Genomic DNA, 16,485 nt, shown 5'->3' with positions numbered 1-16,485 from the left:
TTGGTCACTAACCCTCACCAGTTCTCTTCCTCTTCTCGGTCCTCAGATGTGCCACTTGGTGCCCACGGCCCACCTGCCTGCCTGCCTAAGGTAAAGTCATCCCTGATGGAGGATCGCAGGAGTCGTGGGGTCCCGTCATCGGATTGGCTGGCCCAGCAGCGACTCAGCTGTGGAATGACCAATAAGAGGAGGCAGCTTGATGGTGGAGGTCCCCAGGACTCTGAACAAATCATATTATGGGATATCATCTACTGTTGAATTCTACTCTGTACTTGTTACATTTTTATTGGTATACCGTATTGAGGATTTGTTCTGTTCTGTGTATCGTCTTATCTTGTCTTGCCCCCCCTTTTTCTTTTTGACACCCACTGTACACCCAGTATACCTGGTAAGGGGGTCTCTCTTTGAACTGCCTTTCCGGAGGTTTCTTCCATTTTTTCCCCTACAAGGTTTTCTTTTTTCTCGTCTTCATAGACACCGGGCCTGTTAAAGCCCATTGTGGCCCTTCTTGTGTGATTTTGGGCTATACAACAATAAATTATTGTATTGTAAGGCTTCTAAACGTCTGCTGCGGATCAGGAGGGTCTTTCAGAAGGATATCAGAACACAGAGCTGGGCCGGGTGGTCCATCGGCAATAAGAAGCTCTCACTGAAATCAATTCGCTTCTGTCGTCTGTCCTACTGCGCCCATTCAGCAGGTGTCACCTTAAATTACAGCAGCCCCTGGTCACGTGAACTGTCACACTTCGCTCTGAACACAAGCAGCATGCCAGGCGCTGCACGACACGACAAGACACGACACACGAGTGCTTATGCTGAACGCCAGTCAGGACACAAATGAAGATGGAGTGTCACTTGTCCTATTGTGAACAAACACAAGTCAAAAGGACTCGACGTGACTAAACGTAACGCCCGACTTCAGAACACACCCGTGGTGCTGTGGGACATGAAGAGGGTCTGCAAACTGACCAGAGCACGCCTGTCATGGCTGGAGTGACCTGCCAAGGCGGCCATCTTGACCACAAATACTCACTGACACCACTCCACATGCTGAAGATTCACGCGGACCCCACCTGGAGCCGAGTGGTCTCCCTTCGACAGATATGGAGACGGATATTTGAGGAGGAAAGCGCAAGTCAAGGATTCTATTTTTATATTATGGACATTAAAGAGCCATCAACAACAAATCAAATTAAAGGAATAACAGATGGAACAATTATTAGAAAAGTAAAGTAAAGGACCACTTCGGGTTACAAGAACAAGCCCAAAGGTTGATGGAGATCTACGTTTGTACCTCATACTTGAATGCAATATTTGTTTGACCAAAGTGGCAGCGTACTCAGGTTAGCGCCTTTACACACACACTGACACACAATTCCAAAGACGCCACTTTCATTCATCAAAATCTTTGGACGATTCCAATACTTTCCCTGTACTTTGTATACCAGAAAGTAGAAAAGACAGAGCAGCACGTGAAGCTGTCCTCGAGTCCTGGTCGCTGTCCTCTGCACAAGTGGACCCCACTGGGACAGACCCTGAGAATTAAACCAGTCTGAGAGGGGGACACGGCGTGAGGACCAAATCCTCCAGAGTGCCGTTAAAGTAGGCCTGAACGGTGAGCCGGGTACCCGAGGACATCAGTGACAATGACGGGGAAATGCCAGGACTGGAGCCAGGAGGCACGTCTTCACTTGTGCCAATTGGCAGCAAACTACCGAGACAAGAAGATGAGCCTTTAAGAAGATGCTGGGCCAGTTTAGCTCCCCTTGTCTGTCACATTTCAGATGTCCTTATGACCTAACGTATGCCACGGGATACCAACAGATGGAATTCACCAGTTTTCTCTTTTCCGAGTGTAAATCAAGCAACTTGAACTTGACTTTTACTGCAAAGCATTTTAAAACTCTCGTTTCACAAAACGTACATCATTTCTAGCATAACACCGTTATGAATGTACAGTTGGTAGAACATCCAACCCTAATCCTAACCCTAACATCCAAGTGAAAGATATGACAGCTCCAGTTCAGGAGACTCTGGGAAGAGAGGCTACTGAGACGTCAATGGCCACTGTGATGGAGATACAGGACTTGATGGCACAGAGTGGTCATTGATGGTGTGCAGGTGACAACAATTTGACAAGCGCTCCACCACTGTGGCTTGTTCAGGTGGGTCGCACTTCTCAAGAAAGGCCACATGAAGGCTCGTTTGAGCTTTCCCAGAATGCACCTTGAAGATTCTGACGCCAAGTGTTAAAAAGGTCTTCTGGTCAGAGGAGACCAAAATCAAACTGGCCTCAATACCAAACAGTCCACCAATGCAGCTCGCCATCCACAACACACCATACCGACAGTAAAGCATGGAGGGGGCATCATCCTGTCATGGGGGGCCTGGGGCCATCGTTAGGGGAGAAGGAAAAATGGATGGGGAAAATACCATCAAATTCTGGAGGAAAACCTGCTACCCTCTACCAGAAAGTTGAAGATGGGCAGAACGTTCACCTTTCAACACGCCAACGAGCCGACGCACACAGCAGAACTGAGCACACGGTGACTGAAGGAGAACAAAGTGAACGTCCTGGTGTGGCCAGTGAGAGACCAGAGCTAAACCAGTGGAGAGATCTGAAGATAGCAGACCACCAACATCACCATCAATGTGACCGAACTTGAACAGTCAAACTGTGAAGAAGAGTGGGGGGCAAATATTGAGGGGGCTCAGTCTAGATGGGCAAAGCTGATAGAGAAGAATCACCAGACTCAAGGCTGGCATTAAAGCAAAAGGCGGGTGAACCAAATGACTGACATGGTGGGGGTCCGTTATTAATCTCAGTGGGTCTTGTTTTTGATAATTCTCCTGAACTGTAGCTGTGATGTCTTTCACTTGAGGTTTGAGGTGGCATTGAGGAAGGAAAGCTGGGAAGAAATCTTAGTTTGGGTTTTCATTTAAGGCTGTAAAGCAACACAAAGGGAATACTTGAAAGGGGCGACTCTTCTCTCTGCCACTGTAGGTGTGCCAGGACTTCGTCGAGACTGCTTGGGAGTGTTTAACACGTCTTGAACCTTACTAAAAACACGCACACTGCACTCACTGCACTCACAGCACACAGGACTGGCACTCTAAACGGGCATTTAGTTGGCACTTCATAAATTGGTGAAAGGCCGCGTCTGACCTGCTAGTGTGGACACCAGGAAAGGCGCCTTAAATTAGTGGCACACCTGGAGGAGTGCAATGAAAAAATCACAAGGAGGGTGAACAGCTTACCACGTTATCTTGGCGTCGCGCACATAACACACTCGCTGCATTCCAATACAATTCAGCAAATCAAATTGTGAAACTTGTGGTGCCAGGCCTTTCAGCATTTGGTCGTCTCGTCCCCAAGTCCGTGCCACTTATTGTTAATTGACAACACACCAATGTGGACGAGGACGGGCCAATCAGTCCTGTCCGAAATGACATCAAGTCGAGTTCTAGAAGGTCCCTCAAGTCAAGTCTGACCCCAAGGTCCACAAGAGGGGTACAACAAACCCAAATCAGGGCAAAAGAGCCCCGAAAGCAAGTCAGGGAGAGAATTAGAGATGGTGGAGAGGGACGAGACCACCTCAAAGGCACTGGAAAGACCTCAGAGCTCAGTGCAGCCCACCATACAGAAAAGAAGCAAAAAACAAAACAAGTAGTAAAGTACAGGCACATAGCAGGGGTCAGGCTGACCCACAGGAATGGCACTTGTCCGAGAGGCCACTGTGACGCCACCTGTCACTTGAGTCGGTCACTGGGACTGCAGAAGACGTTTATACAGAAGAGAGGAAAGGAAGAAGCAGCCCTGGCAAATAAAAAAATGAATGAATGAATGAATGTTGTTACCTCTAAAGAGCAAACCAACATCACCGGACAATCCTTCAAAGATGTGGCAGAAACCTGATGAGACTAAACAGCACCTCCAAGTGGCGTGTGTGGCACACACTGGTCAGGGGACATCATCTGCACTGTCAGGGGGATGCTGGGACTGATGGGAAGACGAGTGCTGCACAATATGGAGAAATCCTGGAGGAAAAGACGCCGTCTTCGGACGGGACGGCAGTTTGTCTGTCAACAGGACAAGGAGCCAAAGAGCCACAATGGAGTGGCATAACATAAGAAGGGTGGCCATTAAGCCATCAAACGTCTGTGGCAGAACTGCTGCCCACTACCGCTCCCCAACTGACCTGGCACAGCCTGAGCAATTCTGTGAGGAGGACTGGGCACATCTTACCATGTGAGATGGGGGGGATTAAAACTTACATTTCAGTGTTTGCAATTTAACTTTGAAATTAGGGTGGGAAATGGAAGGGTCTGTAATGGTGGCCCCCAACTCCGGTCCCGGAGGTCCGCAGTGGCTGCAGGTTTTCTTTCTGACCCCGTTCTTATTTTGTGACTTCTTTGAAATTCGAATTTCTTTTTTTTGGGTGGCACTGCTGGATATCCCAGTCACCCACATGACCACAGGGCGAGGGGCTGCCATACACCATCAGCCCAAAACTGCCTCCCCAGGTCATTCTCTCCACTCGAAACCAACAGGGGGCGGTGAATGGTCATGTGTTGAGTGGTCCGCGACGAAGTGCAATTTTAAATAAATAAAGTGATTCGCTCCGAGATGGACCGGGGTCCTTGGCCAGCTGTGGCGAGCAGACCACTCAGGCAGTGGCACATCACACCTGTACCCGGTCGAGCCGATACAAGAGGAGCCTGCGTGGCAGAGGGAGAGAACAAACGTGAGGAGGCGGCAGAAGACGAAAGAGAGGTGGAGAGCCCCAGGAGGAGCAGAGGGCCGACGCTCGAGGGGCACTTCAATGGGTACTCCTTGGGGGCACAGGAGTGACTCGATGTTCACAGGGAGCTCCTGCATTAGGCGGAGGTGAGGAGAGCCGGTGACAGACAGCAGTGACACAAGCCTGTGATGAAAAGGCTGGCTGTGCCAGTCGGCACGACGGCTCCTCTGGCTGCAGGATGCCATCTGGGGGGAGTGGGAGGAGTTTTGGATTTTCATTTTTTTACTGGATCATCGCTCCTTTATTTATTGGATTGTTTGAACCTGCACATTCACTTTGGGGTTTGACGGATTATTTCCCCGAGGACGCTGATCACCGTTGATTTGGTTCTTGTTTCAATAGAAGCCCTGAGCACCGTGGCACCAAACCCCTGCTGGAAGTGTGGGGGTCCTCATTTGCCTGGCTTATCACGGCTCACGATGGCTCGGGTTCAAGGGGCTCCCAAGAGCATGGAGCCGAGCCGGACAGCCACCGTTCATCAGCCTGCACAGCCGCAGCTCTAAAGATCACATCAACATTTGAAGGAACAGCTGATGGGTCAAGAGCATGGCGCTGCCCGCTGTGCCGTGATGCTGACAAGTGCCCTCGTGTTAAATCTCTAAAGCTTTCTTCTAGAATCCTGAAAGACCCGACTGTTGCTGTTCTAACGTGTGCCAGTCGGTCAGTCAGGTCTCAGCGCCAGCTGCTTGTGTGTCTTAACGCGGAGCTGCTGGGCTCGTCTGGCACGTCGGCCGAGTGTGCGTGGAATGATCCGGACGTCACGGCTCGTGTTAAAGCGACACTCCGGCTAAACACGATAAACTTTCACATGATTTAAACTCGAGTTTGTGATAGAATGGGACCCAATGGACCCCCCAATCACCCCCATTGGTCAACAGTCCTGGGTTCGATTCCAAAGCACAACTCCGTGTGAAGAGGCGTCCGTTTGTGGAGAACTTTCATCTTCTGGAGTTGGGCGTTCAAAACATCAAATCACCAGGACCCGAGAAAAGACTCACCACCGAGGTCTTAAGGGGGCCAGCGAGTGCAGAGAGAGACCCTTGGCACAGATTTAGGAAGTCACTGAGCACTGAGGAGATTGTGAATATCATCACGTTATAGAAAAAGGGCGACCGGGCAGACCAGGAAGGTAAACGGGCATCACAGGAAAATAAATGGAAGGAATTATCAAGGAGAAGATGGAGGAACACCTGGCAAGGACAGGACAGGACAGTCAGCGTGGGCTCAGACGAGGGGGGCCGTGTTTTACTGACAGGCTGGGATTCTATGAGGAGGAAACAAAAGGAGACCACCAGAGAGGAGGAGATGAGATGATTGATGAGGACTTTCAGAAAGTATTTGATGAGGTGCCACCTGAGAGGGTGGGCATCAAACTAAAACAAGTGGCAGGTCAGGGTGTGGTGTGTGGATGGGTGCAGAATTGGCTCAGACACAGGAAGAAGCAGAGGGCCGATGGTAAGAGTGGTGACCAGTGGGGGGGCCGCTGCTATTTTTAATATCTAGAAATGATTTAGAATGGAACAGAAGGACCAAGCTGGTGACGTTAGCAGATGACACCAAGAGAGGTGGACTGGCAGATAGTTTGGAATCCATGACAGAATACACAATGGGGGTCTGAACATCGAGAGCCCACCTTAGGAGAAGATTCAGGAGTCATGGTGGACTCTAAGATATCGACTAGCAGACAGTGTTGAGAGGCCGTTAAGGAGGACCACAGAGTGTCAGGTCATATAGCGCCTTGACGTGTCCCAGGAGGGTCTGGTGAGGCCTCATCTGGAGTCCTGGGTCTCCATAAAGACAAGAGAAGGTCCAGAGGAGACCGACTCAGCCGATTCAAGACTACAGGGGATGAGTGATGAAGATGAAAGTGTTTAAAATGATGAAGGCCGTCAGTCCAGTAGGACTTTCAAATGAGGTCACCAAGAACACGCAGGGGGACCCAGCTGGGGTCTTGTGAAGGGTGAATGTCACCCAAACATCAGGACGTTGTCCTTCACACAGAGAGCCACAGCGACCAGGAGGACCTCAGGGACCTTCACAGCTCGACTGGATGTTATTCTGGGGGAGTGAAGTGGGCAGGACTGGCGAGTCCTCATCCAGAGGGTTCAAACAGAACTAGACAAGAACAAGAAAGGCCAGCGTGGTGGTCGCTCCGAGCGTACGACTGGCAGACCCCGTGAGTGTCTGACGCGACACGACTGGCCGGAGATTCTTTTTTTCGTGGCCGTTTCTCATTTGTTCGCGATTGCCCGCCGCTGGGCACCGCTGGCTTTTGCCGTATCAGAAGTTGTGTCTTCTCCATTCTCAGCCAAACGTTTTCTTGGCCACCGCGACACGGAGAACACAACCTGCCCCGCTTCATAGCCCCTGGCATGATAAACCCACTGTGTATACCCTACAACGGGCCATCTACAGGGCAGCAAGGAGAAAGGGGCACCTGGGGTGGCAGCACATATGCCACCAACATGCCATTCTCCAACACTCACTGCTCAGAAGCAAAGCAGCACCACAGACCAGATGCCAGCTGCCAAGGTGCCAATGTGACGTCACAGACACCCTCTGCCATTCTATCACTCTTGGAATCAACCGGATGAAGGCAGAAAACGTCAAGTGTGCCATACTGACCAAGGGTGTGGACCACACAAGGCTGCCAACTCCATCAAGCTTGGCTTTACGAGGTGCCACCCACCGAACACATATTCAAGGAGTTTACAAGTGACAAAAGGGTACAGAAGTGACAAAGTACAAGAATTAAAAACTGTGAGGGAGCAAACAAATCAAATTATACACAATGCCAATGAACAGCTGTGCCCGGGCACACACAGCGCCCACTCAATAAAACTGAAGAAAGAGACTGGCAGGTGGGAGTGAGCACGAGGGGTGTCATAAACGAGCCTGAGATGGCCCCCCAATGATTGCCATCATCTCCACCAGGTACCACCGCAGGACTCGAAGGAAGTCGCCCAGCCCACGGTGCCACGTGCCCACTACACGATCAACACCAGCAGCCAAGTCAAAGGGTGCACCGTCACAAAACTGACAGAGCAAGCGAGGACACCGTCAAGTCGGGGACGACCTCACGTGACCCATCCAGAGAAGCCCACCAGCGTGCACACCGACATGTCACCAATCTGAAGGTCACGGGGGGCTCCTACATGTTGGCGACGGTGGCACTCGGGTGTAACGCAATAAAGAAATCACTGCACCTGCAGGAACGAAGGATAGCCTGTGAGCGGAGCATACGGCACAGCAACACGAGTGCCAGGGGCAGCGCCAGGGCACACCAAATGCCAGCACGCGTTTAAGTGAACGTCACTAGCGGGCCGAGGACTGTCACTGGCAGACCCCACGCAAGTCACTGAACCCGACTGAGCTCCGGCGTAAAGACACAACCGTGGCGTCCCCCGGGCTGGTGATTCACCAGCTGTACAGAGAAACGTGCCAGCCTGCCAAGAAGAAGGAGAAGAATTAAACGAGGAAGGCCGTCATCAAGTCAAGGCAGCACACCAATAAGGAAGACGACGCGGGCTCAAGGACGGGAAGCCAAAGGACAGCGAGGGGCGACTAAACGTCACCCACTATTCTCAAGGTCACAGCGCACAAGTGAGTGATGGGCTGGCATGGAGTCTTTACATGTGTGCCCCGTGCCAGCTAACACTTTGACACAAACTCCGCAGTCACCCAGGTACACGGCGCGACGCCCTTGACAAGTGCACACCTCGTGAAAGGCGCTATACGGGGGGCACAAGTGACCTGCCTTGGAGGTGGACGCTCTTAGCAGGTCTAACATGAGGCCCCTTCCACAAACAGTAGACGAGCGCCATGGGTGCCCAGCTACCTCTCCAATGACCTTAAGTGCCAACCTTCGCCCACTTCTCAGCCTCCCGTGACACTTCTCAGCTGGCCGAGAGGTTAAGGGGTTACCCTGGCAAACACGGGGAAGCGGGCCCAGCCCTGACCACGTATGCCTGCCAAGGCGCTTTATAAAATAAAAGAGGTCCATCCTGCCCGCCGAGTGGAGACCCCAGACTGGGGGCACTGCAGATGTACTAACAGTCGGATGAAGTGGGCCAACGATGGCGCACCTCTGGGTGCTCAGCGGGTTCATAAATGGGCACCTGAGCCCTGAACTGCACGCCCCTACCCGGCGGCACAGCTCTGACTGCTAAGGTGCCATAAGACAAAGTGGGGGATGCCAAACAGAGCGCCATCCTCTAGTTGTGGCACCGAGGCGGAGACCTCAGACTCAGACAGACAGTGCTGGGCCAGAGAATCACTGCCCACCAATGGGCACACAGATGGCCCTGCTGGCTCTGTGCCCCCTCTGCCAGACGTTTAAAGCGCTCCGCATCCTTGAAAGGCGCTATATCGAGGGACCGGTGGGGTCTTCTGTATGCCCGTGAAGGGGGTCCACATCGCGGAAGGCCTGCGGCCCCTCAAGGGTTCATACGGCGCCTTTTTGGGGTAAGCGGCAGGTCCAACACGACACGAGGGCAGAAGGCCATATAGCGCCTTTCGTTCAAGGGGGCGTAACGCTGCGCCACCCCACGTGCGAAATGAGCAGCCAAATAGAAGCCGCCGTCCGAGTCGGAGGGGCTCCGGCCGTTCAGCCGGTCATCGGAGGGTCAAGTCCCGCGCCAAACGACGCGCAGCCCACGGCTTTGGAAACCGAAAATTCAAAAGTGGGCTCGCGCGCAAACCGCAGCGCCCTCCGGGGACGGAGAGATAGACAGACGAGCGAAAGGGGGCAAAACCCAAAAGGCGGGGGTCCCGACCCCAAAGTCCAGCCACGCCGTCTGTCCGCGGGGCGTCAAGTCGGGGAAAAGCGGCCGTGGAAGTGGGAGCCGCGACGCCGTCTGTCCTGCAGGAAGCGGAAACAAGCCGAGAAACCAAAGAGCAGCGCCGAAAACGGTTAATAATTAAATAAAGAAAGTAAATGAACCCGATAAATGTCGGGCGGCGGACGCGAGGACCGCTAAAAGCCGAGCCGGCGAGCCCCCCAGAGCAGCCCTGCGCCCGCGTCTACTATCAAAACAAACGCTCAAACAAAGGGCGGCGCTACTAGGCCACACCGACTGGGGCCTCTGCCACGGTCGAATGAGGGAAGCCGAAAACCGGACCTTTTCACCGCCAAACTGCTCCCCCGCCACCACCCACGGCCGTGACGTGTCGAGCGCCCGCACGAGCGGCCCAAACGTCCGGAGCCGGCGAGTCCCGGCGGACGGCCCGCCGAGGCCTGCTAGAGCCCCCGCCCCCTCCGGCTTCGGAGTCGCGGCGCTGGCGGCCCGGCGGCCTCCTCCAGCGCGGCTCCCTCCCTCACCCGAGTCCCCGGCTCGCTCGGTCGAGAGCCACTCACCTGCAGCCGCTGCCTGCCTGGTGCGAGATGCGGTCCGCTGGCCGAGCCCGCGCCTGAACGGGGCTTCGATCTCGCTGGCGGGTGCCTGAGACGCGGCGGGGCGGAGTGCCGTTTGTGCGCGGGGCTCGCAGCGCTGGGAGTGGGCTTGTTTATGTCGGGCGGCAAAGAGCCGTGAAGGCAGACAGACGTGCTGCTCCTGGGCGCCGCGCCGAATCAGCCGCGCACTCTCCTTACAGCACCACTACCGGCACTGCGAGGACATGACAAGAGAGCGCCGCTCGACAACAACCTCCCTACCATGTTGGACAAGTCCGCCGCCGAGCCGACCCGAGCCGAGCTTGAGCGCAGCGCAGGCAGACGGACCGACAGGCGACGGGGCGGGGCGGACCGAACCGGAGTAGGGCGGACCGGACCGCGCGCCCCCGAGCGCAGAGCGAAGCCGCCTGGGCGGCGGGCACGGGAGCCTCCCGGCTCGGAGGACTCGCCACTTTGCCGGAGTTCGCCTCACTCTCTCATTCTGTGGCTTTTCTGTCACTTGGTCGGCTTCTCCTTCTTGCTTGGTGCTCGCGCTTGTCACTTGGAGCGGCGCTTTGCTTTTTTTTTGTTTTTTTTGGAGGGGACGATCGAGGGGGGGAGGGGGGCGACACCAGAGAGCGCCGGTGCCACTTGGCTGAGGTGACCGTCCCATCTCTTTGCCCACTCAGTCCCTGGGCACTACTGCCTCGCACGGTCCATTGAGAGGTAACTGGGCTGCTCCTCTGCTCCCCAAGAGGCGCACTTCTTCACTGACGCCGGTGGAGCCGCTTGCGCTTTATAACGCTTCACTTGCAATTCTTCGGGCTTTTTATAGCGCCTTGAATGCGAGTGTTGAAAATGACCAGCATAGCGTCACGAAGACGTCGAAGAAGAAAAAGAAGAAGGTGGCGTTTGAAAATGCGGGTGGTGGAGTGCCAAAGCGTAGGGGCGCAGAGCTAGCTGGCTGGCTGGCATGGTGGTGTAGCGGGTAAGGCTTTGGACTCAAATCCCACTAATGATGCGGTGTGACCCTGAGCAGGTCACTTCACCCGCCTGTGCGCCAAATGGAGGATAGAGAGACAGAGAAAGAAATGGAGCGAAGCGCGGCGCAAATGTCGGACGTCACCTTGGAAAAAGACATGGCGGCGTGAACTGGCCGTCTAGCTGCCCCCCTCCTCGTCGTTTTATATAGTGCCTTACGCATCTAAAGCAGCAGCAGGGTCCGGGGTGCCTCACATTTGCCCCAAGGCATTCAGTGGGGTGGACTTTGAAGCTTTTTAAGTGCCTGCTGAGCTCCAGCCCACCTCTGTGGGGGTCGTGGGTCGTTTCACGTTTACTGTGTTTAATGTGCTTCCATTTGGACCCTCTCAGGGTCACACCATGCCAGTAGTGGGATCTGATAAAGGGTATGAAGTCCATAGGTGTCACCACTGTGCCACGCTGCCCGCCTCGTTCTCAGTAAGTGAATGGACTCCCCGCAGTAGCAGAAGTGCAGCAAGTGTGCACTTGGGTGGCAGAAGGAGGACTTGACATCGACGAGCTGCCACCTCCACGTCTGCTCTTTCCACCTTTGACCAGCCAGCTAATGAAGTCTCACATTGGGGGGTCTTGAAGGGAGTCCTTGGGGGGGGATTTGAACCCTGATCTTTCAACTGCTGTGCTGCCAAGGCGCCTGCCACGTGACCTCATGTGTTACTCTTTATGACTTTTATTGGGTGGGCACCCTTGGTTACATCTTAGTTTTTTTTCCATCTGGAGCCTTGGGGTTGGCAGCCTAAATTCTTAACTACTGTGCCACCCTGCCCACATACATGGCCCTTGCAGAGCCTTTTCCATAGTAAAGGGTTACATCACATGACTGTTTGTGCAATGCAAGCACAGAGAGGTTAAAAAAAAAAAAAGGATTCGGGGTGGGGGGGTCATAGAGTGCTGGCTTTGGATTTATATATAGCGCCTTGCATGGTGGGCTTTCATTTACTTGTGTAGCGGAGGTCTTCATCCAAGGTGGCTTACAGCATTTGAGCTACGACAAGTGACAGGGCGGGTGAAGTGACTTGCTGAGGGTCACACAGTGTCAGTAGTGGGACTGAAGTCCAAAGCCTTGCCCACTATGCCATCTTTACACGTAATCTCAATGTGCTTAACAGGGCTGGTGCGGTGAATAACTCGGGGTCTTACTAGCAGGTGGGCATCGAACCTGTGACTTTATATAGCACCTTCTAAGCGTCACCATCGCCCCCCGACGTAATTGCACACTTTGGGAGGTGGCAGGTCTGGCACACGTCAGGGTGGACCTACTGGGTGTTTTATACTTCAGCTACTGAGCCAGTAGGAGGCGACATTGCTTCGGTTTTACACCCACCAGCTCCCACCCAAATGGCAGCACATCCTCAGGTGCAAATAAATGGCACTGACATTTTCAAGGGCACAGCAGGCCTTGCCAGCTCCAGCACAATGATGCCCGCTGCATGCCCAACCTACCTTTCCTGAGATTTCTTCCATTCGCCCCCAAGAGAGTCAAGGTGCGGGGGGCGCGCTGTTAAAGCCCATTGTGGCACCCCCTCCGATTTTCACTATACAAAAATAAATAGTAATACGGTGCCATTACATTTGAGCTCACCGAGTGCAAAGCACACAAATTCAGCATTTAGAGAGTGGGGCACAAACATGGGCACACATGTGAAGGCACAGACACCAATCGTGTCACACGTGTCCAGTCAAACCAGGATGCCAAGTGCCTTTAAGCTCACACTGAAAAGATGCCAGTACTGCTGCAGCAGTGTGGGAAGTGCCTACCCCATGAAAGGCGCTATATAATGCACAGGAGACGTCACTCAGTTCTATCATGTGACCTTCACATCATCTGGGTGTATTCCAGCGGGCAGTGCCCTTTCTGGGCATTGGCTCCTTTAATTAACCACACCAGTGCCATCTGTGCCCAAGCACCTCTAATGACCTCCATCTGTGGCACTTCTGAACTGGCACATAAGCCCCGCCCCGCCCCCCCATGTCTCTGTATACTAAGGCACTATATAAAACAAAATGGCTGAACCACCAGACTAACGTCCTCTAATTGGATTTCTTCTGTAGCAGAGACACCAGACTGGCTCATAAATGGGCACACAGGCAGCAGCACAACCTCTGGACTGAGGATGAAGTGCCCGGCTCTCCTTGATGCGACGCATGGCAGGCACTATATCAAATATGGAGCCGGACTTATGCAAGCTGATCCCTGCTTTGTTCACCTCTGGGCTGGTCTGGGCCCGGGGTTCTTCATCTTTGAGGCCTCACCCTCTTCCGCCTGCCCCAGTTACTCTTAAGGAGACCCTCACACGTGTGTGATAGTGGACACGAGACCACCCATAAGAATTCACAACAGACAGCTCTTTCCAGAATAAGTTTATTATGCCAGCACTCACAACGGGTAATCTGGACGGACAGAGCGAGCCGACTGGCCTGCCACCATCACACGGGCACACACCTCAGGCCACGTCAGCAGATGGACGGCTCCTCCACCGCCTGGGCTCCCTCCGTCGCCGCCTTCACACACTTGGCCATCGTCTGCGAGGCTCTGCTGATTGGGTCTGCAAGAATCAAACGGGCACAATGAGCGTCTGAAAAAGTGTGTGCCCCCTAAGTCATTCTCTCTTAGAGCCCCCCAACAACGCCTTTGCACGTTTGGCACAAGTGAAGTTGGAGGAAGGAAACCCCCGTAAACACACAGTATGGCTTTTAGTGACTCAAGGGACAGAGTCATCCCCCGTGTGAAAAAGTAATTGCCCCCCTCATCTCCATACTCATTTGCAGCACCACTCATAGGAGTTGAGCTCAGCCTTTCAATGCACCGTGGAGGAGTTTCGGCCCACTCGCCTGCCTTTGCTTCACTTCACACACATGGTGGGCTCTGCGTCATCCAAAGATTTCCACCTTGGACTTGTCTGGCCCTCCCCGAGTGGGCACCTTGGTTCTTGGCTGTGCCACTAGGGCACGCAGTATACCACTACTGGATAAGCACAGAAAAAGCCAACTGTTAAAACGATTTGTAGCAGCGTTTCTGGAGCGTCCATACCAGAAGTAAGCGGCGCCTTTCCACTCAACTCCACCCTCCCTCATTGTGGAAAAACGACCGCTGCCCAGACTTCACGGGGGACCCTTACTGCTTCGGCGTGATCGGGACCCTCAGGGCTATCAAGAGCTAAGTGGAACGGCACACCCACTCCGGTTGGGGGGGAGATTTGGAAGTTTTGGTACCGGAATGGAGGTCGGAAAGGTGGGATTGAAACCAAATTCAACAATAGCCAGCCACACCTGTTTAAAACATACTGGAGACGGACGGAGGGCACCAAGACAAGGCAAGTTGGGAGATGCACTGGCACGGGATGAAACAGCTTGGGATCCCATTTGGCAACCGCCCAGGCAGACACGCGGGCAGGAAATGAGCGTCTATCTGCCAGAGCCAGGTGTTACATGGGCAACCCCTTGGCCTGGTCCAGCCACTCGGGTCCTCAATAACGAGCCCGATCACCCTCAGGTAATGGTGCCACATGGCCATAGTGCCATAAATGCAGGTCATGTGCCTCACTGGGGACTCCGTGAGCAACACAAAGTCCCACCGATGACACCCAAGGATTCTCCAAAGTGACACACATGAAGGGGTCCAGTCTTCATCGCAGGTCAGCCCTCTTAAATCATTGGAAACGCCAGCCCTGATGGTACATAAAGGTCTCTGCCAGCTCAGAAGTCGGGACCTTAGGGGGTCTCACGTTAAGGACATCAGCAGATCTTTGCTGCTCACCTACTCATTCATACTTCTGTCTGCGCTTTGGTGGACCCCCAAAGCCCTAAATAAATGACAGCACAATTTAAACCCACCCCTAAACCCTGGGACCCCATCACGGTCGTCCTTGCACTGGCTGCCCAGTAAATATCGCAGCTCTATCAGAATTCTCCTGTTAACTCCCCAGGCTCTTTACGGTGGCGTCCCCTCGTTACGACACTGCCCACCTGGTCGCAGTTTAAGGCCCCCCTGATGCTGAATCTCTTGTCCCCACACATTAAGCCCAAACCTCGTGGGGGGCTGAGCTTTAAGCTCTGCAGTGACTGGAGCTCCCGGCCTTTCTATCTTAGCCAGTTGTCCTCAACTGTCGATTTTTTTAAACCTGCCGATTGTATTTTGTCATTTCGGTGGTCTTGTCCCTTGATGTCTTACTTATTGTCTCATTTTTATGTGAACTTGCGTGTGCGCTTAGGGGCTCTAGCGACTGTAATTCTACCACCACCACCCTGGGGTTGGCGCCGTGTCCTAAAGGATGATTGACAGCGATAACACCTCTGACATCACGCCCAGCGGCCGGCCACCTGAACCCGCCTCTTCCTGGTGGAAGGGCAGCCATCTTCGGCAGTTCTGTTGTGAACCTGCGTCTGCAAGGACGTCCCTTCACGTCTCTTTCTTTGTTTTTGAGTGGCAGTGAAGGGGAGTGAGCAGGCTGGCACCCCAACTCTTTACTGTTGGCATCTCATCGTCTTACAAGGTCCAGCGTGTCCTCGAGTGTCACGTAAGGTAATTATAAATGCATTATTATTATTATTTAAATGATGCCAACGCTAATGGTCCTGCTATGTATCGACTTGAATATAATTTATGTGCCACATGATGGCAAACAGGTGGAGACATTCCTGTAAATCTGCTGGCACACATGAAGTATGTTTTCTGAATAAATTGTTTCTGCCATTCAAACGTTAACCTAATTTTGACTCCGCCAGTACACGAAGTACAAACTTAGAACTGATGCTCTAGATCCGGTAAGCCACTGATTGTGACAAATGCACAAAAATAAAGGATAGCAAGGGGGGGCAAATACCTTTTCACAGCACTGGGGACCAGAGAAGTAAAGGGCGGGGCTACAACTTGAATGTGGTCACAAGACCAGACGGAGGATTTACATAAATGAATATTCAATAAGAAAGCACAAGTGAAAACACAAAAAAAAAGAAATAAAAAATAAAAATAGCAGTCCCACGCCTCAAAGTGCGGACCACCCTTATGACAACTCTGAACTATTGTGTGGAAACACAAAGGCCAGAGAGGCCTGGTCACTCCAGGGATAAGAAGATAGCAGAGGGTGGCGCCGGGCACCATTGGGCACACGTCCCTGGCTTATAAGACGAGGACAGGAAAGCAGAGTATCAGTGAGAGGCCCAAACCCGGTTGGTGGCCATCGAGATACACAGGAGTGGAGAGTCTGACAGAAGGGACATTTATGGATGAAACGGGAGACCAAAATGTGGGCACCAGTGGGCATTCCCAGATCT

General features: G+C 53.2%; 2 protein-coding genes across 6 annotated transcripts in view; both read right to left on the bottom strand.

The window, feature by feature from the left end:
- ino80db (INO80 complex subunit Db) overlaps nucleotides 1-10,638 on the bottom strand; it is a 28,734-nt gene extending 18,096 nt beyond the window's left edge. Inside the window, exon 1 of one of the 3 annotated variants that reach the window (XM_039757874.1) lies at nucleotides 10,159-10,638. The gene's annotated coding sequence lies outside the window, so the exon portion shown is untranslated. Of the gene's footprint in view, nucleotides 1-3,858; nucleotides 3,878-10,158 lie in introns of those variants that run through there. The other 2 variants (XM_039757871.1, XM_039757873.1) reach the window with 2 other exon arrangements.
- A 2,921-nt stretch (nucleotides 10,639-13,559) lies between these two features.
- Nucleotides 13,560-16,485, bottom strand: part of ndufs1 (NADH:ubiquinone oxidoreductase core subunit S1) — a 30,254-nt gene continuing 27,328 nt past the window's right edge. For all 3 annotated transcript variants that reach the window (XM_039757868.1, XM_039757869.1, XM_039757870.1), the window contains exon 19: nucleotides 13,560-13,757. In XM_039757868.1, the coding sequence (XP_039613802.1) occupies nucleotides 13,666-13,757 (92 nt within the window). In that variant the 3' untranslated portion in view covers nucleotides 13,560-13,665. The remainder of the gene's footprint in view (nucleotides 13,758-16,485) is intronic.

Source organism: Polypterus senegalus, chromosome 6, assembly GCF_016835505.1.
Source record: "Polypterus senegalus isolate Bchr_013 chromosome 6, ASM1683550v1, whole genome shotgun sequence".
NCBI lineage: Eukaryota > Metazoa > Chordata > Cladistia > Polypteriformes > Polypteridae > Polypterus > Polypterus senegalus.
Note: the sequence above shows the minus strand (reverse complement) of the source record. Positions and strands in the feature narration are given on the sequence as shown.